Source organism: Alternaria viburni, assembly GCF_023758015.1.
Source record: "Alternaria viburni strain BMP 2772 chromosome Unknown scaffold_14, whole genome shotgun sequence".
Classification (NCBI taxonomy): domain Eukaryota; kingdom Fungi; phylum Ascomycota; class Dothideomycetes; order Pleosporales; family Pleosporaceae; genus Alternaria; species Alternaria viburni.
The window spans coordinates 792,398-816,433 of record NW_026055783.1 but is presented as its reverse complement, the minus strand read 5'-3'; the positions used below and the strand labels follow the sequence as shown (position 1 = coordinate 816,433).

At 52.6% G+C, this 24,036-nt stretch overlaps 8 protein-coding genes across 8 annotated transcripts; 5 read left to right on the top strand and 3 right to left on the bottom strand.

Annotated features, from left to right (window-relative positions):
• Positions 1 to 35: 35 nt before the first annotated feature.
• On the top strand, positions 36 to 3,577 carry J4E79_006970 (uncharacterized protein; the record flags this gene model as incomplete). The annotated part of the gene is made up of 2 exons (XM_049355838.1): positions 36 to 121; positions 178 to 3,577. The coding sequence occupies 2 exons, from the start codon at positions 36 to 38 to the stop codon at positions 3,575 to 3,577; spliced, it is 3,486 nt and encodes a 1,161-aa protein (XP_049209867.1).
• A 2,825-nt stretch (positions 3,578 to 6,402) lies between these two features.
• On the top strand, positions 6,403 to 7,174 carry J4E79_006969 (uncharacterized protein; the record flags this gene model as incomplete). Its single annotated transcript, XM_049355837.1, has 2 exons — positions 6,403 to 6,891; positions 6,998 to 7,174. The coding sequence occupies 2 exons, from the start codon at positions 6,403 to 6,405 to the stop codon at positions 7,172 to 7,174; spliced, it is 666 nt and encodes a 221-aa protein (XP_049209866.1).
• Positions 7,175 to 8,181: 1,007 nt separating this feature from the next.
• J4E79_006968 (uncharacterized protein) lies at positions 8,182 to 9,001 on the top strand (the record flags this gene model as incomplete). The annotated part of the gene is made up of 2 exons (XM_049355836.1): positions 8,182 to 8,862; positions 8,936 to 9,001. 2 exons carry the CDS (start codon positions 8,182 to 8,184, stop codon positions 8,999 to 9,001), a joined length of 747 nt encoding a protein of 248 aa, XP_049209865.1.
• Positions 9,002 to 9,799: 798 nt separating this feature from the next.
• J4E79_006967 (uncharacterized protein) lies at positions 9,800 to 10,936 on the bottom strand (the record flags this gene model as incomplete). The annotated part of the gene is made up of 1 exon (XM_049355835.1): positions 9,800 to 10,936. One exon carries the CDS (start codon positions 10,934 to 10,936, stop codon positions 9,800 to 9,802), a length of 1,137 nt encoding a protein of 378 aa, XP_049209864.1.
• A 686-nt stretch (positions 10,937 to 11,622) lies between these two features.
• On the bottom strand, positions 11,623 to 13,783 carry J4E79_006966 (uncharacterized protein; the record flags this gene model as incomplete). The annotated part of the gene is made up of 2 exons (XM_049355834.1): positions 11,623 to 13,492; positions 13,542 to 13,783. 2 exons carry the CDS (start codon positions 13,781 to 13,783, stop codon positions 11,623 to 11,625), a joined length of 2,112 nt encoding a protein of 703 aa, XP_049209863.1.
• Positions 13,784 to 14,069: 286 nt separating this feature from the next.
• Positions 14,070 to 15,152, top strand: J4E79_006965 (uncharacterized protein; the record flags this gene model as incomplete). The annotated part of the gene is made up of 2 exons (XM_049355833.1): positions 14,070 to 14,250; positions 14,308 to 15,152. The coding sequence occupies 2 exons, from the start codon at positions 14,070 to 14,072 to the stop codon at positions 15,150 to 15,152; spliced, it is 1,026 nt and encodes a 341-aa protein (XP_049209862.1).
• A 1,871-nt stretch (positions 15,153 to 17,023) lies between these two features.
• Positions 17,024 to 18,380, top strand: J4E79_006964 (uncharacterized protein; the record flags this gene model as incomplete). Its single annotated transcript, XM_049355832.1, has 3 exons — positions 17,024 to 17,812; positions 17,865 to 18,002; positions 18,294 to 18,380. 3 exons carry the CDS (start codon positions 17,024 to 17,026, stop codon positions 18,378 to 18,380), a joined length of 1,014 nt encoding a protein of 337 aa, XP_049209861.1.
• Positions 18,381 to 20,166: 1,786 nt separating this feature from the next.
• Positions 20,167 to 21,707, bottom strand: J4E79_006963 (uncharacterized protein; the record flags this gene model as incomplete). Its single annotated transcript, XM_049355831.1, has 3 exons — positions 20,167 to 20,258; positions 20,313 to 21,400; positions 21,454 to 21,707. The coding sequence occupies 3 exons, from the start codon at positions 21,705 to 21,707 to the stop codon at positions 20,167 to 20,169; spliced, it is 1,434 nt and encodes a 477-aa protein (XP_049209860.1).
• Positions 21,708 to 24,036: the final 2,329 nt, after the last annotated feature.

The following is a 24,036-nucleotide window of genomic DNA, read 5'->3' as shown; positions in this document are numbered from 1 at the left end:
CAGCAGTCTTCATTCTATGAGTGACGTAATGGACCATGGCTACGACCGCGCCCATCTCGACCACGACGCCACCCGCAGCTATCGATAACCACGAACGGGTACGCGCATACGAGATCGCCGCGTGAGAATTGCCAGTCGACGTCACATTGCCGATTCCTGTTGCTAACACAGCCCTAGATATCTCTCTGCCGCGTCGTTCCCCTTCCACATCGCAGAAGGACCGCCGTCCGAACCAGTCCCCAGCAGCGACATAACCCTCAACGCCCTCGTCCAGCATGGCGTGCACAAGATGGACTGCGATCGCGCATTCCTTTCGCTCATTGATAATCGAAATCAATTCATATGCGCAGAGATGACGAGGCACCAGTCGCTTTCGAGTGCAGACCCGGCCGAGCCGCTCTTGCTGGGTACTTCCCGAATCGCCCTCGAATGGGGCGTCTGCCCATTCACCATGTGCATCTTCCAGGGCAAACCAGTGCCTATGCCGGAAAGTCCCTACATCATTGCCGACAAGTCGTATTTCTGCATCAAAGACTTTCGCCAGGTTCCCACATTTGCCGAGCGCCCGTTCGTGGCTGGCTACCCGCACATGGTTTCATACCTCGAGATACCGCTGTTTGCAATGTCTGGGCACATATTGGGCAGCTACTGTGTTGTTGACACTAAAGAACGGGACTTTCTGCATCCCAAGTCTCTGAGCACTCTTCGCGAAACTACCTCGGCTATCAGTGCATACCTCGATATGCGACGCGCCGAAGCTTGTAAGTCTCGATCTGCTGAGATGATGCAAGGTCTTCGCCGCTTTGTGGCTTCAGATGACATGGTTCCAAGGTCTGTGGCCCCTGTGCGCTCTGGAGCTCACACAAGCCAATTCGACCTAGATGTTTTTGGCGCCGCCTCGCGAAGAAAACCTGACAAGAAGCTATCCGACGGCATGAATGCAAGCGTCACCATGCCAGACCATGTTCAGTCATTGCCTGTTCGCGATGCATCTGTTATCGTTTCGCCCCAAGATAATGTCTCAAAACGGGTCAAATCTGACTTTGCTACTCAAGTCGACACGCTCTTCATGAAAGCCGCAGATAGTATTGGCGATGCTATGGGTCTGGATGGCCTAGTCTTCTTTGACACTGTTTCAACTGGCACCCGAAACAAAGGTTGCCAGGTACGAGACATGTCTCCTGACAATACATCTTCGCCAACATGCGATCTCTTTGCGGTACCTCTGTCCTATTACCACAGAGATAACGCCCCCGGACAGCTGAAATTGCGTCAGTCGCTCATCCAGCGCTTGACTGCCAAGTACCCTCGAGGGCATGTCTTCGCAGTCGATGAACATGGGGTCTTCCAACACGATTGCGATGACGAATTTGACTCTGCTGCGGATGACAGATGGAATGACCTCTTCAGTTTATTGTCAAAGACCCGCTACGTCATATTCCTGCCTATGTTTCACTACTCAAGAGAAGCTTGCTACTCTACCTGCCTAGCTTGGGTATCTGACACAGGCAAAACACTTGATACTGGCGATGTCAATTCATTGACAGCTTTCGGTAACTCACTGATGGCTGAGGTCTTTCGCTTAGAAGCATGCGAAAATACACTTTCCAAGTCGGATTTTGTTTCGACCATCAGTCACGAGTTACGAAGTCCCTTGCATGGCATTTTGGCCAGCATTGAGCTGATCCAGGAAAACTGCCAGGGATCTGGTTTGATGTCCGAGATCTCCATGATTGAGTCTTGTGCGGTTACTCTTCTCGATACATTTGACCATCTGTTGGAATATTCCAAAGTGAATAGCCGCGCCAGCGTTGGACAAAGAGGCGGAAATGGACATCCTCGTTCTACCACCCACGTTCATCACGGTGCAGTAGCTGTCGACTTGGCTTCTATGGTCGAAGATGTCATTGGGACTGTTTCCGTAGGTCATGACCATTCTTCGCGCCTCTCTTCTGGACTCAATAAAGAGCGTCAAGATTCGTTGGCTGGATCGCCCGCAACGGCACAATCCGAGCCTGTCGTCGTCACCACACACATTGAAAAGGCCCGTGATTGGACCTTTGTCATTGACAAGGGTGCTTGGAAGCGCATTTTACTTAATGTCGTCAGCAACGCATTGAAGTATACCAAGTCGGGTTACATTCACGTAGGTCTAGCATTCGTGGAGGCTGCCGATGACAGTCAGTCACACATCAGTCTTTCTGTGACCGACACGGGTGTAGGCATGAGTGAGGATTTCCTCAAATACCATCTCTTTACACCCTTTACTCAGGAGAATCTACTAAGTCCAGGAACTGGGCTAGGTTTGAGCTTAGTGAAAAGCATCGTGGAGTCACTACACGGGACTATATCAGTCTCTAGTCGTTTGGGCAAGGGAACGAAGATCATCATCAACATTCCGGCTAGTCAAACGGCGCAGAGACCAAATGCGCCACGTGGCGAGAGCGTTTCCTCTCACGAATGCCTAAGCGGAAAAGCAATCGGTATGCTCAGTCTCTCTCTATCCGAAGAGCAAGGCAAAGAATTTGCACCCTCTATCGATTCGCCCCCCGAAGCGCTGGAGCGGGCCGTTCAAAATATCTGCGAGGATCGCTTCGGCATGAGGTTCACCACTATTTCCACAGACACACTCCCGGTTCTGGATGTACTCCTCATCGATCACCATGCTCTCTCTTCGACACTCACGTACGACTTGAAAACTTTGTTCCCTACTTATACGGGAGGGACTTACCCGGTCATGGTCGACCTGCGCAATATTAAAGGCGCACCTCCCGAATCTGGCACTAGCAAGCCCATGCACACAGTACTAGTCACTGCAAACTCGCTCGGACCTGCACTCACCTCGGCTGTGAAGGATGCCACTACCAAGGAGATGGCAGACTCGGTGCCGTCCATAGAAGTCAGAAGCAGACCTGACATGGAGCCAACAGAGCAATTAGAACATGCCGACATAATCCTAGAGCCAGACCCGCAAACCAAAGTACTTCCACACCGCAGCTTATCGTTGCAGCGTGTGACACTAGCCGACGCCGCCACAAGTACTGCTCTACAAGCACCATTACCAACACAACCACCTACCCCGCTTACAAGCAGCCCAAAATGCCGATTCCGCCGTCTGCTCTTGGTAGACGATAACCCCATAAATCTAAAAATGCTTTGCGCCTTTGCAAAACGCCTCGGCGTACCGTATTCCAGTGCCACCGACGGCGCAGAAGCGGTGCGTCTCTATCAAATCGCCACTGAGCAAGAAGACCCAAAAGCAAGCTATGACTGCATCTTCATGGACATCAGCATGCCAGTTATGGATGGCTTCCAGGCCGTGTCAAAGATTCGTGGAATCGAACATGGTTTGATGGAAAAAGACATACCAAGACAGTCCGATGACGCTGCGAGACATGGTCTAGATGGTACTCTAGAGGACGAGAGAGGTATCCGGGCGTACATCTTCGCATTAACCGGTCTTGGTAGTGAGAAAGCGCGAAAGCAAGCGAAGAATAGCGGTTTTGACGAGTTCCTTCTCAAGCCAGTGAGGTTCAAAGACGTCCTACCGTTGTTGGCACGTCTGCCGACTGCATGAGGGCTATGGGTCATCTGTCACATCGAATGCAGACTTCGTTATGGGGGCGTTGGTTTCATTTAGTCTATGTAACATGCTGGCGTTCAGATTCTGGGGAAGCTCTACTAAGAGCATAGGATGTAATAACGATCTTGGGGGTGAGGCTTCCGGTAGCACCGCTTGCTCAACATACGAACAATTTTAGACCAGTGACAACATTGTAAGTATGCGCTACTCACACTGACAGCTGTCTTGCAGTGACCTAAGGGCAACCGATGTTGCCTTGGCTAGCCTTCATCATATCTGTCAGTGTTTGCTTTTCTGTGTCTTATAGCAAGGCGCTTGCAACTCGGTTCAACCCCTCCGACGGCAGCGAGAGGAGCTACGAAAGCCCGCTCTATAATTGCAAAGAACGAAAAAGTAAAGAAACACGGACAGGAGGCTGAAAGTAGAAGGTGCCGTTCTGCTTGGAGGACTAGGAGCTTAGCCTCGACCAAACATCTATAATGGTAGATGCTGTCATGCGGAGGCGCCTCACGACTTCGTGACGCCTGAGGGATAGAGAGCTGGATCGCATTCTTGTTGGCGGAGCTCGATATTGAGGTGACGTTGTGGCGCCGTCACATGGATGAGGACTGTCTCGTCTATGGTCTTTGCTTGACGTTTGTTGGTGCGTTAATGATGGGGTTGGAGTCTGAGCGCCTAGTTGAGGACTACCCAGGCATGTTATATGCACACGCACTTGTAATTGAGGTTCATGGCGAGTCTTCTACTCACTGCTGTACGTAGCCGTAGTCTGTCTGGAGGTCTGTAGAAGTACGGCCGACTTCACAAAAGACTGGCTCGTACATGAAAGAAGCCAGTAAGAATCAAACAGCGTATTGAGCCCGACTCGGTACAACATCAAAGTGAGTGCTGCCCAGTGGCGTCAGGATGTGGAGTTTAGCGTTCTGTGCCAAAGCCTTTCGCCTAGGCACGCGCAAGTTACATGGCAGTGCAGACAGTACGGAACACCCGGCATCGTGCTTTCTACTGGTGTAAATTGCCAACGTGCTTTTTCGTTTTCGTTGCTTTGTTCATGGAGGCTATTTAGGAGTTTGGTAGCTTACAGGGTTGGTCACAACGGTCGCGAGTGAATACCCGCAGCAAATGCGCCTCTGCAATTAGTTGGTGGTTAAGCACAAGCTGGCATCACATCAAGTACGCCGGCAATATACCGGTGGTTTTTGCGGCTAATGGTGTTGGCCTAAGGTACGATCTCACTAAACTTTGAGCTGACGTAGCTATCTGGGAAGGATCGGCCGATTTATACCTATCTGGACATTCACTCTTAATCCCATGTCTCTCATTTCCTAATCGACATGTGTTGAGTATTCCGGTCGCTACAAATCAGCAGAAATTGTGCAGCGAAGTCGCCGAAGTTGAGCTACCATGAGAGCACAGGAGCTAGCTCCTCGCCAAAGTATAGGAGCTGTCTGTACGGCTAGTGTCGGCGAGCGTCCGCGACTCAGCGGGCTCGGCATTATTCCGAGCCCTGACTTGGACAAAAGAAACAACAACACATCAGCCGGACCCTTTGTGTTGCTTTTGGCGGACCGCGCCACGCAGCGAACATGTCGCATTTCCCTTTTCCAGGTAGTCACCTGCATGCCGTTGTACATTATGAGACTAGATTGCCATCTACACGAGGGGCAACAAAGGCCTCCACGTGACTTGGCATTGGTTGCGGCCGCTCCGGACACGGAAAAAGCAGATCTGCATAAGGCTCGGCGACCCTACTTCGTTGCTGGGATTTCTGACTGGACGATCGTAGGTGCCTGCTTTTGCATGTTCGGGCGGCTGCATCATCGCACTGATGTTCGACGGCTACGCCCGCAGAAGGATCGCCGACCCGTAGATACCGCTACTACACTACACCCTTTCCAGTGGGGCGCCGCTTGCCAACAAAGAGCTACTAACTGAACAACCTCAGCTGAACTCGGGCACGTCGACAAGAAGCCTTGTTCACAGAAGGTAGCGATCTACTATGCTACTGCAAGGCTAATCTTGGCGCGGTGAAGCGATCGGGGTAGTCTGAGCTCACCCTACAAGTTGGGAAGTGACTTGAGCCCCTTAGCCCTGAGATCGGTTAGTGCTCTCTACCCAATACGGCGTCTCTTGATTCACTGGGAGTAAATTGTTGATCATGTATTAGACGAGAGTAGTGGGAATCGATGATCGCAATGCCATGTGCAGATTCAGCCGCAAAAGCCCCACTCGGCGATGGATTATGACAGATCTCTCTGCCAGAGACGAGTTTGGTAGACCCTGTCGATAATCACTGTGAGGTAACATCAACCACAATACTGAGAGCAGAGTGGTTACCGACGATAGTTGAAAGCTGCTTCAATATGATGCGATAAAACATGTCAACTCATGCCATACTCCGATCAATGATCTTTTAGGATCAACGTCCAAGAACGTTTTGTCAACTGATTCAGAGGCCTACATGCAAACATCTGCGTGTGTTCGGTCAAGGCAAAGTGGGTTGTAGTGCATAGCCTCACCTGTCATTGAACTTTGTTCTTTCGATAGTAGCGTACGCTACACCACCCACCTTCTGGGTTATGGGCTTGATTGGCATTTCAACGCGGTGTCCAGGAGGATCAGCGAACCTAGTTGTCGTTCAGGACTACGGGAGGCATTTGCTCTGTTGACTCGAGCTTGGCTACATCGCACGTCGGGTATAAAGACACCGCAGTCTCCCATGAAAAGAAGGTATCGCACACCTTCATCTGCAATCATCACTCCTCACTTCTACCATCTACCACCAACAACCGCTTTCACAGCTTCTTCCCACCGCAATCATGGTCTCATTCCGCAACTTCTTCACCGCCGCCTTGGCCTTCTCCGTGCCCATCTCCGCTGCAATCACGCCTGCTGAGGTTGTCACCAACATTAAATCTATTACGACGAAGAGCATGGCGCTTCAGGCGCCGGCCAAAAGCGTCACCATTATCAGTGGACAACTGCTCCTCGTCGGTCAGGGACCATTCCCCGAGATCATTAGGGGCTTCGCAGACATTGTAACTACCGCCACCACCGCCATCGCTCAGATGCAGGGCATGCCCAAAGAGCCCGCAGGCGCTTCTACTGATGCCGTCTTCGAAGCCTTCCGCGAAGTGAGTACCATCTGTTCCACAGATATTCATGTTGCTTACGACGAGAAACAGTTTGTCCGAGTTCATCAAGCGCTGCTCAACATCCTCATTGGCAAGGCCGGTTTGTTCAGTACTGTCCCTTTCGTCGGTGCGCCCGTTACGGCTGTACTCAGGCAGATCGAGAAGGTCGTTGATGTAAGTCTTTCTTCTCTTGTAGTTTTCACGCCTAGCGCCCGCTCCGATACTATCTGTTGAACTCGAACGTAATTCCTTGAGTCTGCTCGCTAACAGCCCTTCGCAGACGATTGCCTTCATGTTGATTGATACCTTCGAGGCCCGCGCCGCAGACTTCAAGGATGAAGCAGGTGCCCTTTCCGGAACTCTTACTGTTTGCATCAACCAGTACCAAGGCATTACCACCGGTATCACCAAGAGGAACCTCAGGTTCGCGCGCCGCGAGATGGTCGCTGCTGCTTAGATAGGCTTTCAACCCAAAGATGACCAGGCGGAAAGCTCTCGGAGGTGAACGAAATCTGTGGATGGAGTAGGGGAGGAATGTCGATGACGATGGGCAGTATTTGTAGAGCCTTCAAAGGTCTCAGGACAGTCATTACCACATGGTTGGCCATGTTTCTGTTTGATAGTTGCCCTTTACGGTCGATCGCATAGTTAATGTAAAGTCACTTTCGTCCAAGAGTCCACCATCACGATATGAGTGTTTTGCATCTATTCCTTGCCTCTGCGCATAAGTCGTAGGAACTTGTCACTAGCGCTCTTCTAACACCTCTCATCTCGGGTACATCTCTCTATGTTTGCTACTCAGCAAGCGCCAGCGCACTTGCGGGACGTCTGGCTGCTGACGTCGATAGAAGCGCCGGGAGACGGGTGGACACATCCTTCGGGCCATGGGTCCTTGAAGAGAAGCCAGCGAAACAAGCATGGATAAACAAAGTCTTCATATCTAGTCTCGGTGATGTTTGGAGCAGTTTGTGGGCGGAATGCCTGCTCAAGTGCAGGTGAAGAAAGAGCGACACTCTCTTCTGGCCTAGCGCGGTGACATCATCCCTTCCACTCTCCTTGGGTGCTCCTCTCTTCATTCCTCTGTACATTCACCCAAAGAACACAATGCGTATTCTCTAGGTTCAGTCGTATTCTTTCAATACATGCTCGCGTACTGTTACCAGTGCGCGGCTAGCAGACAGATATGAGAGCGCAGGCTAAATTCTCATAACCGTAGCTCGTAGAGCAACCCAAGAATAGTCGACAATATTCACTGGTGGTCTGACCAAATCATGTAGTCATCGTTGGTGCACGGACAGGCTTTATCACCTAGGCAGCGGCAGCTTTTGACCTCGGGGCTACAGCAACTCTGGCTCTCCACGTTCAGTCAACATAAACCCACTCCTCAACCTACCATCATTTGACTGACCCTCTGGAGACCATATAGGACAATCTTCCTGATTAGAGCACCAGCGAAAAGACAAAATGGACTTGATCGAGCTTCCAGTAGAGCTCCTCAGCCGAGTATGTCGCTTCCTCGGACGAGCATCGGGTACCAACAACAACAAGTATTCATACAAGAACAGAGACTTTGGATCGCTGCGATCGACATGCAAAGCCATATACGCCAGGACCGAGTTCGACGCAAGCATTCGGTACGGCCTCCAGGAATGCCGCTTTTATCTCGAGCCGTCGTCGCTTGCTCTCTTCCTACACTTGTCCCGTATCCCCGCCTTCCGCAATCGAATGGCGCGCATAACTGTATGCCCGCTCAAAAAACCCAAGACGATAAGCGACTACGAATGGTATCTGCTACACGAGGACGAGTACAGCTTTGTGAGGTCCGGTGAAGCCGCCTATATGCTCGCCCAATGTTTCCGACAACACCAAGATGCGGACTCTTTCATGGAGCTAGAGCTACCCTTTGGGACTCATATTTTCAGTGAACAGACAACTGTGCTGCGAGCACTGCAGCTGTCGCAGTTTCCAGAGAAGATCGCCTATGTCTACCTCTGGTTGGAAAACTCTCAGAAGCCCGAATGGGCGCTGTTTGCAAACTCATTGTCGGAATTTCGACCTTGGATCATGAAAGCTGTCTTCTTAACACCAAATGCATACGGCAAAGATGTTGCGAAGAGTCGCGAAGTTGGAGCTCACATCAAGAATGTGCGCCCGGTCCATCCCGATGTGTTAGAAGTTGTTGCTGCCACTACTAGTGTTGAACGCCTACAGATCCTAGGATGCAGCGGAGTTCCAGAGCTTCGGATATGCCATGGCTGCGAAAGTCTATTCTCTACACACATGATGGCCCACTCGTACGAGCATTTGCAGTCACTAGAGCTTTCCGATCTGTACCTAAGTGGTAGTCGACTCCGAGGATTTCTCAAGCGCGCCGAGAAATTGGTGTGGTTCGAGGCAACAGAAGCAACGTTAACGGACGGATCATGGAAGTCAATTTACCAGAGATTGAGGAAGCTACCGCTCTGGCATGTCTACCTCGGTCGAAATTACCAGAAACGCGGGCCTCTTACACCAGCCGTACTTCCTCACGCTTGCCGTGACGGCCACGCAAACAAGGGCAGGAAAGGAGCCTACCATGACAATATCAACGTGCTACTCGATGCTATGATAACGTACTTTCACGTTTGTCGCGTGCACAGAGAACAGGAGTATCGTGGTCCGAAGTACTTCGAGGTCTGCTTCTTCGATATTCCGGGGTTGTTTAGAGATGTTTATAAGAGCGACATACAGAAATATGCTGTAGAGGTAGAAGGGAACTGAAACATCAGAGGCAACATCCATGACAGCTTGTGGTTTGGGTAGCAAGACCACCCTGTTGAGTAAAACGCTCAACATGAGATCTGTGAACTGCTGAGCAAAAGGCCGCTTGGTTTCAGCTGTTCATTATGTCACTGGCATGTGATGACGCGGCAATGTTGTTATATTTGATACATTTGATCTCACTGGGGTTGAACCGTTACTTCATAATACATACATGGATCAGTCGTTGAGACCTGATCAGACCACTTTTACACAACACCGTACTCATGCTTTCATCTCAGTACCAGCACCTCAAACTCCCCCAACCGACACAAGACTCTTCTTACTTGCTAATATCATCGCCCCAGACCTGCTTGGCAATCTCTACACTCAGCTTGACCTTAGCCCATTGCTCCTCCTCCGTCAACTCGTTACCCTCAGCTGTGGAGCTGAATCCACACTGGTGGCTCACGCAAAGCTGATCGAGACCCTTGGGGGCAATCTTAGCCGCCTCATGTAGCCTCTTGATGATCTCCTCCTTGTCATCTAGGGTGTTCTTCTTGCTGCTCATGACACCGAGCACAACGACCTTGTGCTCGGGCAGATGACGCAGCGGTGAGAAGTCACCAGATCGTGCATCGTCGTACTCGAGGAAGTAGGCGTCAACGTTGAGTTCCTTAAAGAGAACTTCGGAGACGGGCTCGTAGCCGCCAGAGGCGAACCACTTGGAGCGGTAGTTGCCACGGCAGAGGTGGATGCCGATCTTCATGTCTGCAGGTCGCTTCTCGATGGCCTTGTTGATGAGCTCGGCGTATTTGCGGGGGAGGGTGCTGAGGTCTTCGTTGCGTTCTTGCTCGGCGGCTTTGCGCATGTCGGGGTCGCACAGGTAGGCCAGGTTGGTGTCGTCGAGTTGGACGAAGCGGCAGCCGGCCTTGTACAGGCTGTCTAGTTCCTCCTGGTATACGCGCGCGAGGTCCTCGAAGAAGACATCAAGGTCGGGGTATGCGGAGATGTCGATCGAGGCGCGTCCACCACGGAAGTGCACCATTGTTGGCGATGGGATGGCGACTTTTGTGCTCGCCTTGCCGCCATTCTCTTTGATCGCTTGCTCAAGGAACTGGAAATCCTTGACCTGAATGGCCTCGGGGTGGGCCAGCTTTCCCTTTACGACCAGCGTTGGTGGCGAGAAGCCATCCTTGTGCCTGATGTTTCCCACTTGACCCTTCTCCTCGATACCTTCGACGTGCTTGAGGAAGTCGAGATGGAAGTATGCGCGGCGGAACTCGCCGTCGGTTATGGATCGGAGACCGCTCTCTATTTGCTTCTTTGCGACGTGTTTGATGTGTTCGTCTTCGACATTGCGGAGCTCGTCGGCGGTGATCTCACCGTTGGCTGCCTTTGTACGCGCTTCGAGGACGGCTTTGGGGCGGAGGAAGGAGCCGACGTGGTCGGCCCGATATACACCAGTGGGAAGAGGCATTGTGTCTAGTTCTGTACGACGGTTAGCATGCTGTGGCACTATCGCGGCATCAACACTTACATGAGATATTGTGGTTTTTGCTATGCAATAGTTTGTCCGTCAGACACAATGATGCTGTAGTTTGGCTAGAGGCTTAGCAATAAGATGACGAGACGGGACGCATCTGCCGAAAATTCGTACACGGCCTCGTCGGTTCTCCATCGCATAACGACCCGTCCACGTCTAATCATGAAGCTAGTGGGCCACGGCAGTTACAATTTTGGGGCTAAGACCCTGAATTGGGGGCGCCGAGGAATAGCGGGCGCGGGCAACTTGCTCCGAAGGGAAGTCACACCGCCGGCGAAGGCTTGTAGGAAACATCAAACGCAGGCAAAGACCCTGTGTACATGAGACGCTCGCCATGGGAAACTTATCCCGTGGTAGATAGTGAGTAGTGCCGGTGGCTGTCAGCTCTGCAGCTTCTGGACCTGGAGGGGTTTGCATGACGTTCGGCGGGGTAACCTCACCAAACTCCAGTTCGCGACACCACACTCGGATTCACGGACCGTGCACATACCCAAAGGTCAAAAGTAGATGAAATTGGGTATATTGAAAGATGTACGATGAAGCAAGATAGAGGGCGTTACATGTGGCCGATGACCATACGAATGGTCGACCAAACAACGACACATACCTCGTGGTGTCACTTATGCAGCCTTCACAAGCTTCGCTTCTAGAAGCTCGCCAAATGAGCCTTCCCACAAGCCCTCCTCCTCGTCGTCCTCTTCCATGAGGAGAGCGTCGGCCGCGTTGTAGATGCGATTGCCCTTGCTGTCAAACTTCTTCTCCCTCTTTGGGAGATCGCGCAAAGCAATCTTGAGCTGGATCGTACCCGCGCCAGGGCCTGAGTCGCCTTCTTGCTCTACAGTAGCTGTCTTGTATCCGCTAATCTCGGGTGTAACAGTGACGGGATTCACAGTAAAGAATTTGCAGGCGATGACAGCACCGACCTTCATGTCGGACGACGTGAGATCTGGCAGGGTGCTCATGTCTTCAGGAAGTGGTGGCAGATCAGACTGCGCAGCCATTGCAAGATCTTGACGCAGCTGGTCCTCGACGGCTGCGTTGATGGACTCAGAGTCGGGGTTCGTTGTGGGAGCATCGTCGTAGTCTAAGATGATCTTCTCTTCCTCCTCCTCCTCTTCTTCTACTGGCGTTGCCTCCTGCTGCACATTACTCCGCCTCTTTTGCTTCTTTTTCTTAGCTTTGTCATGCATAAGCTTGCTGGCTGGGTCCCAGTGCTGCTGAAACGGGAAGGGCGGAGCGCTGAGCTCAAAGTCCTCTTCCCAGCATTCAAACGCCGAGAGGCTGATTCGGGTTTTCCAGAAATCGGGGTTTGACCACTCTTCAGGCTCAGGTGTCGGTGCCTTCGCTTTTGTCTTCCGAACAGGCCCAGCCTGTCGCGCAAGTATCCGACCGATGGCGCGGGTGTCTGGTCGCAGTCTTCTGGAGGTAGGCTCTTTCTTCGCCGGTGGCTCTTCTTCCACTAGGGTAGTAGTGGCTTGCTCAACGACCGGAGCCGTTGGCTGCATGGCCTCGTCCGCTGGTGCCGTCGCTTCTGTGCTGTCTCCGAACCTCGCCATCAGGTCCCGTTTCCTTCGCTCCAGCTCTGTTGTGTCTTCCGCGACCTCCTCTGCCGGCTCATCTTCGTCTAATCGTTTTCTCTTGCCTTGGGATTTGGCAAAAGGTTGTGTGTGTCGAGGTTCTTCCTCATCCAGACCATACCTGCCGTCTTCGTAGGCGGCCAGGTCATTGAACGTAGCGGTTTCGGGAAGCTTGCCCGACGCCTTGAGACTACGCAGACGATTAGCTCTTGTACGTCGCGAGTTCCTCAGCTTTGTAGCTTTGAGTCCATCTCCGGGGGGTACATGCGTTGTGGCTGCTTTGGTCTTGCGACCGTCTTTGGAAGACAAGACGTCGGGCGGGGAGCTTGCGTCGCTATCGTCGGAGTCGGAGTCGGAATCGCTCGAGGTGTCTGTCTCTGAATCTGAATCCGATGCATCTGAAGCGCTAGACGACGCGTCCGAGTTTGCCTTTGCCGTTGCCGTTGCGTCTGCCTCTGAGTCTGAGTCCGAGTCCGAGTCTGAGTCCGAGTCGTCTGAAGAGGACGCCTCCTCCTCTGCTTCTTCGGGTGCAAAGTCATCATCATCTTCCTCGCTGTCGTCCGAATCATCAATTTCGGGCTGCTCGAACTGCACCGACTTGACTGCCCGTTGCGCCCTGGATGCTTTATTTCCCGACCCTTTGTGACCGCTCAGCGTCGCAACATCGTCGCGCGCTTCGGATGGTTCTCCATGCTCTGTAAGAAGGCCCACAGCTTCAGTATCGTCGTCCGACTGCCCACCGTCCAGTCGGCGTCGTTTGCGCGGAGGTATGCGAACAGCAGGTCGATTTGGTTGTCGCAGGTAGGGTCGACCGAAGGGAACGCCATCGACGAGATGTTGGCCTCCATCTGATATTTGATCACGGCCGGTGAGGGTGCGCGCGCGTACTTCGGCAGTCATGAGTGGGCGGATGCTGGTAGGCTGTTAGCAGATGTTAGGCTAGAGATTCTAGAATCACATACGAAACATGATCGTCTTCTTTGAGCGCATTCGTGACGGGCATAAAGTGCAGGCACTCGAAGCCGCCCACCTCGACGACATAGTGCTCCAGGCCCCAGTGCTCGGCCTCTAGCGGGATAATGTGGTTGACATCTTCGAGCAGACGCGTAATGGTGTATGCCTGCGTGCTGTTCGTTTCAGGCACGCTCCAGAGTATGTTGGCGGCAGGCAGGCCATTCCGCTGGACCGTCAGTCGAAGCCTCATGATGGCGTGTTGAGGCGCATGTGTTCGCGCGTGAAATGCCATGGTCGCGAACTTTTGGAAGGAGCTAGGGCGATGACGATCCCTGCTTTCGAGCCTAACCCTATTTGCTTAGCCCCTTCTCCACTTCTAGATTCACCAGCATGTCACTGCAAACAGCAGGTGTATTACCACCCGCACATGACGCAATCCTCGATTTTGATCTGAGCTATATATCACTAACCTAGGACTACAAGTTCGACATAGTCAATTGCTGTCCGTTCCAATTCAGATTTCGCAAACTGTAACGATGCCTATGATGCCCATTAGTACGCTCAAAGGTTCCTGGAAACGTCTTCTCGACGACGAACGTCTGCGCCGATCTTCCCAGGTCCTTTCCGTTATCGACGATCATGTCTGCATCTTCGGTGGTGAGGTGAAGCCAAGGGAGCCGCTGGATGATAAAGTCGACATTTTCTCGCTCAAGTCTGGTATTACTTCCCCTCTTTGTAAGAGGCCATCAAGGTACAGCACTAACGACGCCACAGATGCAAAGCGTTTGGAAACGAAGAGTGTCTCTTCGGCGCCCAATCCACGCGTTGGAAGTGCATCAGCAGTACTGAATGGGAAAATGTACCTTTTCTCTGGTCGGGGTGGCATCGACATGGCCCCAATAGAGGAAGATGGCGCAGTGTGGTGCTTCGACCCCTCAAGCTCAGCCTGGTCCAAGATCATGCCTGCTGATTCATCCGCGCCATATCCACCAGCTCGCAGTTATCACTGCTCTACTAGTGATGGCAAAGACACCTTCTTCCTCCATGCTGGATGTCCCGCAAGTGGCCGTCTCTCAGATCTGTGGATGTTCAACATCAACGAACGTAAATGGAAACAAGCCCCCGACGCTCCGGCGCCACATCGAGGAGGAACTTCTATCGCTTACAGTGGTGGCAAGCTTTACAGGATGAATGGATTTGATGGAACCACGGAGCAGGGTGGTAGTATCGACGTCTTCGACCTTGCCAACAATACTTGGTCAACTGACACATTCAAAGCGGATGGCAACGATGGACCTGAAGCTCGCAGTGTCTGTGTTCTTCTGCCAGTCAAGCTGGCTCGAAAAGACAAGCTCCTTACACTCTTCGGTGAACATGACCCTTCATCGCTCGGTCATGCCGGTGCAGGCAAGATGTTGAAGGACGTCTGGATCTATGACATCAGCGAGAAGTGGTGGACTCAACTACACCCCGATGGCAGCGATGGTACTCCTGACCCCCGTGGTTGGTTTGATGCTGATGTGGTCAAGGCTGAGAGCGGCAACGACAGCGTCATCATTCATGGTGGGCTTGGTGAGAATAACGAGCGTCTGACCGACATGTGGCAACTTGCCTTCTAGATGTGTACATGACACAAAATGGATACCTTTCGCTGCGTTTGCGGTCACGAATTCTTTTGGCGCTTCAACTTGGTCACCAGTCATGAGTTGCTCATTATAGCACCTACGCCTGAGTACCCAAATCGCAGCTCAGCGACCATGCAAATGCGTTAAGCTAGGAACAGTGTCATATCTAAATTGATTTCCATGGCTCTTGAGTCCAAGGCCCCGGCTGGTGATCGCGTGTCTGCAAGTCTGGGTAGTGCGTTCTGTGCCTATGCTCACACTGGGGAAGGAGTCTTCATCTGGGAAATACCGAAACATAAGAACGCGGCAATTATACTAGCATATCAGCTTCACACGAGGTAGAATGTGCTACTGGATGCATGTCGTTGCTGCTGCTGCTGCTGCTGCCATGAACAAACGTCACCGGGTCAGTACGAGCTCCATGGGTTTCCGAGGAAAAATAGTCGACTGTTTAAATGTATCCGGAAAGCGCTGTCACTGCTTTGTTGCTGCGGAATGAAACCTCAAGGTCGTGATGAGGAGACCCAGTTCGGCACTGTAGATATGAAGAAGCCACCTGAGCTTTGGAACTGAAAGTTGCGCAGTCGCACCTTCCCGATAGTGCGACCGCCACAGTAGGAATCTCAACGTATTCGGTTCCAAATAACCCGGTGCTCACGATAGATGAGCGTTTCTCCCAAGCCCTTTGTCTAATCTGGTTTCCAGTCGGAATGTGGAGGAGAGTGTAGAGTAACCCCCCGTGGTATCTATTCTGCTCGTCTGGGCTAATACACAAATGCTGTTACATACGATGATGCCCTGTACCTAGAATGGAGCTTTGGATACTTGTAGATACGCGACACGAAAATTTCGTTGGTGCGATCACAGTGGGCAGGATGCATGCAGCAATGGCTCAGATGGTTGGTGAGTCAGAGAACCTTGATTCTCCTAGTTTTTCCCCAGCTTTCTGTAGAACAATCAGATCATCTGAAAACAGAAGAATTCGTGAGCATACTTTTAGTGTTGACATGGTTGAATGGTGGTGCTTCTCCATCGGATGCAGTTCGTGTCAAGTACGCGTTTACCTCGGTTACACGACTCTGATGTTTGCACATCGATCCCATCCACATAACAACGCGGTTCGCTGTATCATCTCTGAGCCGCGAAATGGCCAACATGTGCCGAAAGCAAATGATGTGAGATCTCCAGAATCCGTTCAATGTTCGTACGAGCATGCTAGGCTCCGCTCCACATCCCGCTCCCGCCATCCGCCCTTCTCCGCGCGTCATCGCTTCCCCGCACAGCGAACCTTCGGACGAGCCTAAACATGTAGCAAATCGCGCGAAATGCGTCGCGGAAGCTATAAGAGCACATCGCGATTAGACTGCTGTCGTATCTGTGACTGAGGTTGTCAAAATGCATTCCGAAGTCCTTGCTTTCGCAGCTGTCGTAGCAGTTGTCGCGCGCATCCTCTTTCCGTTCTTCAAAAATGTATCTTCACCATTACGAAATGTACCTGGACCAGCCTCAACGCGGTTTACAGACCTGTGGTACCTTTGGAGAGTGAGAAGAGGAGGCTTTGAACAGGACAACATTGAGCTGCATCGAAAGCATGGTGAGTTGAAACCTGCCGGCCTGTTCCTGATCTGTCCCGATACCATACTTACACTACTACCCCAGGCGAAATAGTCCGCTACGGTCCGAATCGATACTCCCTCTCCTCTCTCGATGCCCAGAAGACTGTCTACGGGCATGGCGCCAAATTTCCGAAGTCTTCGTGGTACGCAACCTGGCAGAACCCGTCGCCCTCGCAGTGGTCCCTCTTCGCCGACCAATCTATACCAAGACACAGCGAGAACCGCAGGCAATATCAAAGCGCTTACACCATGTCATCGCTCGTCAGCTACGAGCCGTACGTCGACGAGTGCACAGACCTGTTCAGCCAGCGCCTCCAGGAGGTAGCGAGCGCGGGTGCGTATGCCGACATGGGGCACTGGCTGCAATGCTATGCCTTCGATGTTATTGGATTGATCACATACTCGAAGCGACTGGGATTTTTGGATAGGGGTGAGGATATTCGTGGCGTGATTGCGGCTCTCGAAGATCATCTGTGGTATGCTACCTTTACGGGCATCTTCTCCTGGCTCCACAAATATCTCTTTCCCATCCGAAATTGGCTGGCTGGTCCGACAGGCACTGGGAGAGCGTATGTCATGAAGTTCACGCAAGAGCGCATTGCAGAACACGAGAAGGAGCAGACCAAAGCCATTCCTGTCGATGGCATTGAGGAAGGCAAGACGAGCATGGACTTTCTTTCCAAATTCTTCAAGAAGAATGCAGATGACCCCAAGGCGTTTACAATGTACCATCTCAGCATGGGCTGCGTGTCGAACATGGTCGCTGGTTCAGATACTACAGCAATCAGTCTCTCCGCAATCCTCTACTACCTACTCAAGTTCCCGCAAACATTCGAGACTCTGCGTCAAGAGATCGACGAGCGGAAGCGCGAAGGCAGAATTGGCCACTACATCACATTCAAGGAAAGCCAGGAAATGCCGTATCTTCAAGCCGTCATGAAGGAGGCGCTGCGAATGCACCCAGCTACTGGCCTACCACTCGAGCGCGTGGTACCCGCTGGAGGAGCGAGCATATGTGATCAATTCTTTCCCGAGGGCGTAAGTTGCCGTGCATGTCAAATCGTGTTCTCTAGGCTGACTGCTTGTATAGACTATCGTCGGAATCAACTCCTGGGTGGCTCACCGCAACACATCTGTTTTCGGCCCTGACGCAGACGTGTTCAGACCTGAGCGCTGGCTCAGCTCCGATAAAGAAAAGCTTAGTCTCATGGACCGCAACTGGATGCCGGTAAGTCGTAGCACCCGAATGTCACCTTGCTCGGCTTCTGCCGACCGCTGCATCGTCGTTTCCACAATTGTAACGCCACTCGTTCACCATTGCCTCTTTTGCCATCTCAGCCAGCCTCACCAGATCCTTCATCTCTTTTCTCTCACGAAGGACAGCGGCTAACAAAAGTGGCAACAGTTTGGTCTAGGCTCACGAACGTGCATCGGAAGACATATCTCGCACTTGGAAATGTCCAAGCTAATCCCCATGCTGGTGCGCGACTTTGATTTTTCGCTCGCCCCCCACCTGCAGGCTGCAGATTGGGAAACGACAAATTACTGGTTCGTCAAGCCGAGGGATTTCCAAGTCAAGGTAATGGTAAGGCGACAGGGCCTCTGATGTTGAGGAACGTATCGCAGCAGCGACGGCCCGTCGGGTAGCTGAGTACCCGGTTCTGGGTGCGACTGTGATTGTCGGTTGCTATACTTGGAATGACAGATAGAGTAGTTGAGCAATCGAGGACGAGATTGACATGGTAACGTGCAGTAGCGGAGTGGAACTGCAAGGTATCATAGGCCCGATGTGAGCTGGCAGATAACAGCCCAATCGCAAAGTAAAAAGTACTTACCCTGTTGCTGCAACTGCTAGGGCTAGCGAGCATCGCAATGCATAGACGAAGTATTGTATATTGTGCGAAGCCTTGGTGGCGCTCCGAGTTGCAATCTACACCTTCTGGAATACCGTGGCGCCCAGCCGAAGCCTCCGCGGATTGTGCCGTCCCACGTTGTCCTCAGCCCGCCTCATCATGGGTTCTGGCTTGCAGTATGCAAGGCGATGGAGCAGACAAGTTGCCACCGGCAAATCCCTCGCGTGGCTGCCTAGCAAGGCTGTTGCCGCGGTTGATGAGCGACAAGAAAAAACCTGAAAGTAGGGAGATTGGTGTTGGAGACCAGAGTGGATGATGCCTTGATTGTAAGCACACCATGATGTTGGAATATGCACGAGAGATGAGAGGGTGTTGGCTAGTCGCTGCCCCTCCTCTGCGGCATGTAGTCCAAGTAGGCAACCCCTCTTGCATCATACCTGTGATGAACCATGGGTGAATCGCGGTACCCTAGCCACGCCCCTGATCCCACGCCTGCGGACTTGGAAGTTCGGAAAAGCAAACAAAACCTCCTGCGGTGACTGAAACGGCCAACCCCAGAAGGTCCCAAAAAAGTAAACACCCTCCCAGTTGCCAACTTACCTGGGTACCGGCCTGCCAACTGTGGGACAAGTGGGACGAGACAATCAAAATCGGGATGATGCGGCGCAGTTCGTGCGCTCCCGTGTACAGATAAGCGGAAGCGCCTCCGCCGGTGAGCCCCTGCAGCAACTTAAACAGGTGGGAGTCGTGCTCGCGCCCAAGGCCTCTGATTCGCCGGCATTAGCGTTGCGACTACTGCATTTGGATTATGAGACTGAGTCGCAGGCTAAGTCGTGTGGAGATTAGTGCGAATGTTCAACAGAAAGTTTATCGCGCTTTGGCATCGACACCGTACGTGATTTTCTCAGGGGTGCGATGCATAGCTGCGCAAAGGCGAGAACGGGCGATGGACATGGAGATGCGCGGGGGTGCATTGTTTGCGTGTTCGCTGGGTCAGGGAAGGAAGGTGAGACACGAGTGCTGACGCGACATGCAAGTGATGGACGCGAAGCTGCGAGTGTCTTCGATGCGAGGCTGGAGTGGATGCTTCGCGAGGCTTGTGGGACCATGATTGCGGATACGAGATGCGTCGTACATACGGCGATTATGCACGACGGTGAATTCGTTCATGTCGTGTCGCTGGACGCCTGTCGCTAGGCTGTCAACTTCCGCTGCACGTAAGCTGCATGGGAATGGTGTGATTGCATGGAAGCGATTGGTGAGAAAAAAATCTATTAGATACTACAGTATTGTTTTGTCCTTATCTGTAAAATGTTCGATGCGGACGTTTGATGCCCAAGACGCCTCGGCGCCTCTACCATGCCAGGGAGGAAAAGAAATGGGAAACGTTCATCTAATGTGCCCTTGTGCCCTGACTGACGTTGTGAAAAAGAAATGTGATACGTCCGTGATCGTGAACCCGGTTTATAGTGCGAGGTGGACCCGTGGGGTTATCGGATAGAAAAAGGAAGGAGCGTTCGGCAGTCAGACCCTGGTGGTCTAGCACTTGCCGGCCTGCCACATCTTGACAGACTTGACAGTCATGCCGCGCTCGGTGCCCTCGCCCCAGGTTGGGAGCCAGTCATCCTTGGCTATTGCAGAGTTAGCATAGTGATCATAGTGTTGCGAAGTGGGTGTGAACATACCATTCCAGAAGTCACGGACAGCAAAGTCACTGCCATCAACCCAGGGCTTGTTACCCTCGCCGTCAAAGAACCATCCGTTTTGCGCACCGACGGCGACGTTGAGAATGAGGTAGAACTTCTCGTCGAAAGGCGCGTTCTTACCGCCTTGCTTCCAGGGGTCCTCGAAGAGAGTGCCGTTGCTGGTGGTCAGACCGTTGAAGCCACCCTTGTTCCACAGCTTGTTCTTCTCATTGAACTTGAAGTACATGACCTGCTTGAGACGGCTGTCGAGGTACAACATGAGGTAGTTCTCAGTCCATTCCATACCGAAAGTGTGCCAGCTGGAGGCGAAGTCTGTGCGGCGGAAGAAGGCGGTACCGTGGGTGTTGATGTAGCCGTCGTGCTTGTAGTCAGGACCCCAGTGAAGCGTAGAGGAAACGAAGTCGCGACCCTCGGGGTACTTGTACGAGTTGCCGCGGAACTCAGCAATGTCGATTTCTCCGCTGCGAGGCCATTCACCGTACTTGTCCTCTTCGGGCATCATCCAGATGGCGGGCCAGAGCCAGTCACCCTTGGCTGTCTTTGCCACAACCTCGACGCGGCCGTACTTGATCGACTTCTTGCCCTTGGTGGTCATGCGTGCGGATCGAACAGGAGGAATGATAGTTCCAGTGGTCGAGTTGGAGCGGATACCGCAAGACTTGTAGTCGCTGGATGTGCAAGAGCCATCGCCGTCTGCCTTGGTGATGTTCAGTGTGTAGCCATTGACGATCTGCTCCTCGGTAATACTGGTCGATTCGGTGGTGAGGGTTGGGACAATGTGTAGACCTTCTGCGTCGACGAAGCTGTTCTTGGGGTCGTTGGTAGTCCAGTCAAACTCTCCGTTTCCGTAGCCGCCAGTCTGGATCTCGTAGCCCCAGTTGGCGGGGTCAATCTTCTCAAAGTTGTCTTCCATGATAAGACATTGCTCAGGTATTTGGGCCTCTTGCACACCAGTGTACATGATGTATCCACTGACACAGAAGCCGATGATGATGAAGCCAAGGGTGATCCAGTTGCCGACCTTGGTCTTCTTCATCCTTGGGTCGTCGACCCATGGCTGCTCACGCCTAACATGGAAATTAGATACAAGTTGACAGCGGGTGGAATGGGTAGTACATACTCTCCCCGTAGCCTGTAGCTTCTGAAGGGTCGCGGTTGTTTCCGTATTTCGGAAGCGCTGATCTGGCTCCCATATATAGGACCGAATGACAGGTTGGAAGGGTTTCTGGGAATGTATGCTCCCTGGTTAGAGGACTCGGGACGCATCCTTTGTGACATGCCGGCAGGAAGGTCTGGGACATCTTGGGAGTGGGCCTGAGGCGGTGCGTCCTCCTCAGGGCTGGCCTTCTTGTTGCGCTTGAAGAAGGAAGGCATTGTCGTACTGTAGAATGAAGGTATCAAAAGCGGAATAGAAATTCCAAAGTATTAGCGATGGGCAAGGTAGTTAATTGCCGTACGCGACCTCGTCTAAGGAGATTAGAAGAGTACACAAAACAACGCAGGGGACGTTGTTGGGAGCTGAAGTATCGATACCACAAGCCGAGCGAGCGCCGCGCTGAGTATGCGGCACCGATAAATCGATAGTAGGCTTAAGCGGCGTCGGGAAGAGCGAGGTTCACGGATTCCAAAAGCCTAGATTTAGAACATTCAACACACTCTAGGCGTATCTGCCGTTCTCGACGTGATGGCTTCTGCAAGTGCAAGGGGCGGGCAGTGCCCATGGCAGTTTCATCCCAGTCGCTTGTTACGGTCTTGGAAATAGTGCACAGTAGCGTGGCTGTTTCTAGCGTTCGTTTAGACGCAGGTACGTCAGGAAAGATGAGATAGGCGCAGAACTAGTGTGACAGCCTTGCAGTCAACGTGCCAGGGGGTAAAGCCACACACCGCTAAGGATACGGAAGGATTTGACCGGCCGGTGCTAGGCTTGTGCTTGAGGCTTGACGTTGGAGAGTTGACTTGGATCTCGGGCGCCACGGCACATCAATCCATGGTTCATGTTTTGTCTAGCGCCCGGTCGATCGCTTTTCAAAACCCGCGCGATCTACACTTGGGTTTTCCACGCTTGTACCCAGAAAAGTTTGGACCTGTAGATGCGCCTCCGTAGCCCTTGATGCAGCCATCTATGCATTGGCGGGTCAGCCTAGACGCGGCTTGCCAGTATGCAAGCTTCTGATGTTGTATTCTCCCCTCCGTATCTGCACGTTGGTGGCTAAATCCTGCACCTCGGCTTGCTGACCAGAAGCTGTTGATTGACTTATCGGCGAGCCGGCTAAACGCACTAACCACGACGGGTGTCGCATATCTAGTAGCTTCGCTGTTGTTATCGAACTCTGTTGACTAGCAACTGTGCTGACTCAAATTAACCCAGCTGGGCATCGCGTCATGCAAAGTTAAAGAGTTGAGGCAGAAAATCTGTGACGTGTGGCTGATGGTGGCGAGCTGCTTTGTGTGTTGTTCGATATGTAGACGGGGGTACAGGATCAATAGAGGCGGAACAAAGTCCTAATCTTAACCACGGGAGAGTCAGCAAGGGTGCTTATCAAGGGCAACATGCAGTAAGCTGCGCATTGATCATTGGCTTGTTTGCGACGTGGGATTCATCCGCTCCCGGAACGTGGGCATCCTGTAAAAGCAATTTGCAGGGTCTTGTCCCCCTTCTGAGCATGTATACCGCTCGCCCAGAGGTTGTCGGGATGGCGCACGCGTGGGCCAGGACCTCATCTTGGCTTGCAGGACGTCACTGTATTTGCGGCGTAGGGTGCCGGCAAGACTGAGCGGTCCAGCGCTCCAGATGCCCGGTTCGGCGCTGAGCTAGGCGGCCAGCTGTCTCCACTTCCGACCTGACTCTTAATCGCAACGTAGGAGGCTGGCTGGACAGGTCCGCTACGTGACGCCGAGGAGCTGACCGAACGTCGAGAAAAGTAAATTCTCCTCCGGCGGAACGTCAAAAAGTGGTGGCGCACGCCCAGTATAGCAGCGGCTAGGCTAAACCGTTCCACTTAGCTCAGGCACAAGCGTGGGCGTGCAAGGTACCCGAATGCGACAAACAATTGCACATCCCCTTTTGCTTCAGATCTCGATGATGACCCATAGCTTGATGGTGTTGCACCGGCGAAACATATGTTCGTCGATGCTAGTAAGGGAGCCACTGTCCCAACATTGAGGACCACCATGGCCCAGCGGACGGGAGAGCGACCGGGGCGTGCGCTGGCGAAATAATCGATAGATGGAAGGATTGCTAGGTGCAGCTGGCGGTCTGCGCTGCCGCCGATTCTGGATGGTGGTGAATGCGAGATAGCGTTTGTGACAGACGCAGTGACCTTAATCGGGACATTCGCGTAGCAGGTCTTGTTGAGACTCGAACGTGCTAGACAAGGGGTCTGCCGAACATTCGATAGTGTGTAGCATGAGTGTATCTTTGACCTGGTCGCTAAGGATTGTGGCGGGGCCCTGTTTCGCGTAGTCGGAGAGAATTGTGTAGACACTACCAACTGTGCCGCGTTGATAACCTCTGCTCGTCGACCGCTTCCGTTCTCTTTCCAGTCTCTACACACTCGCGCTTTACTGATCTTCGCAGGGCTCCTTGCCCATTCTCTCGTTTCTTGGCTCCGACCACAGCACCTGTCTTTAACAGACTCGTCTGCTCCTTACAATCGCTTACTATCCCTACCGCTCCTCTTAATTCTTTTGACATCCCCTCGGC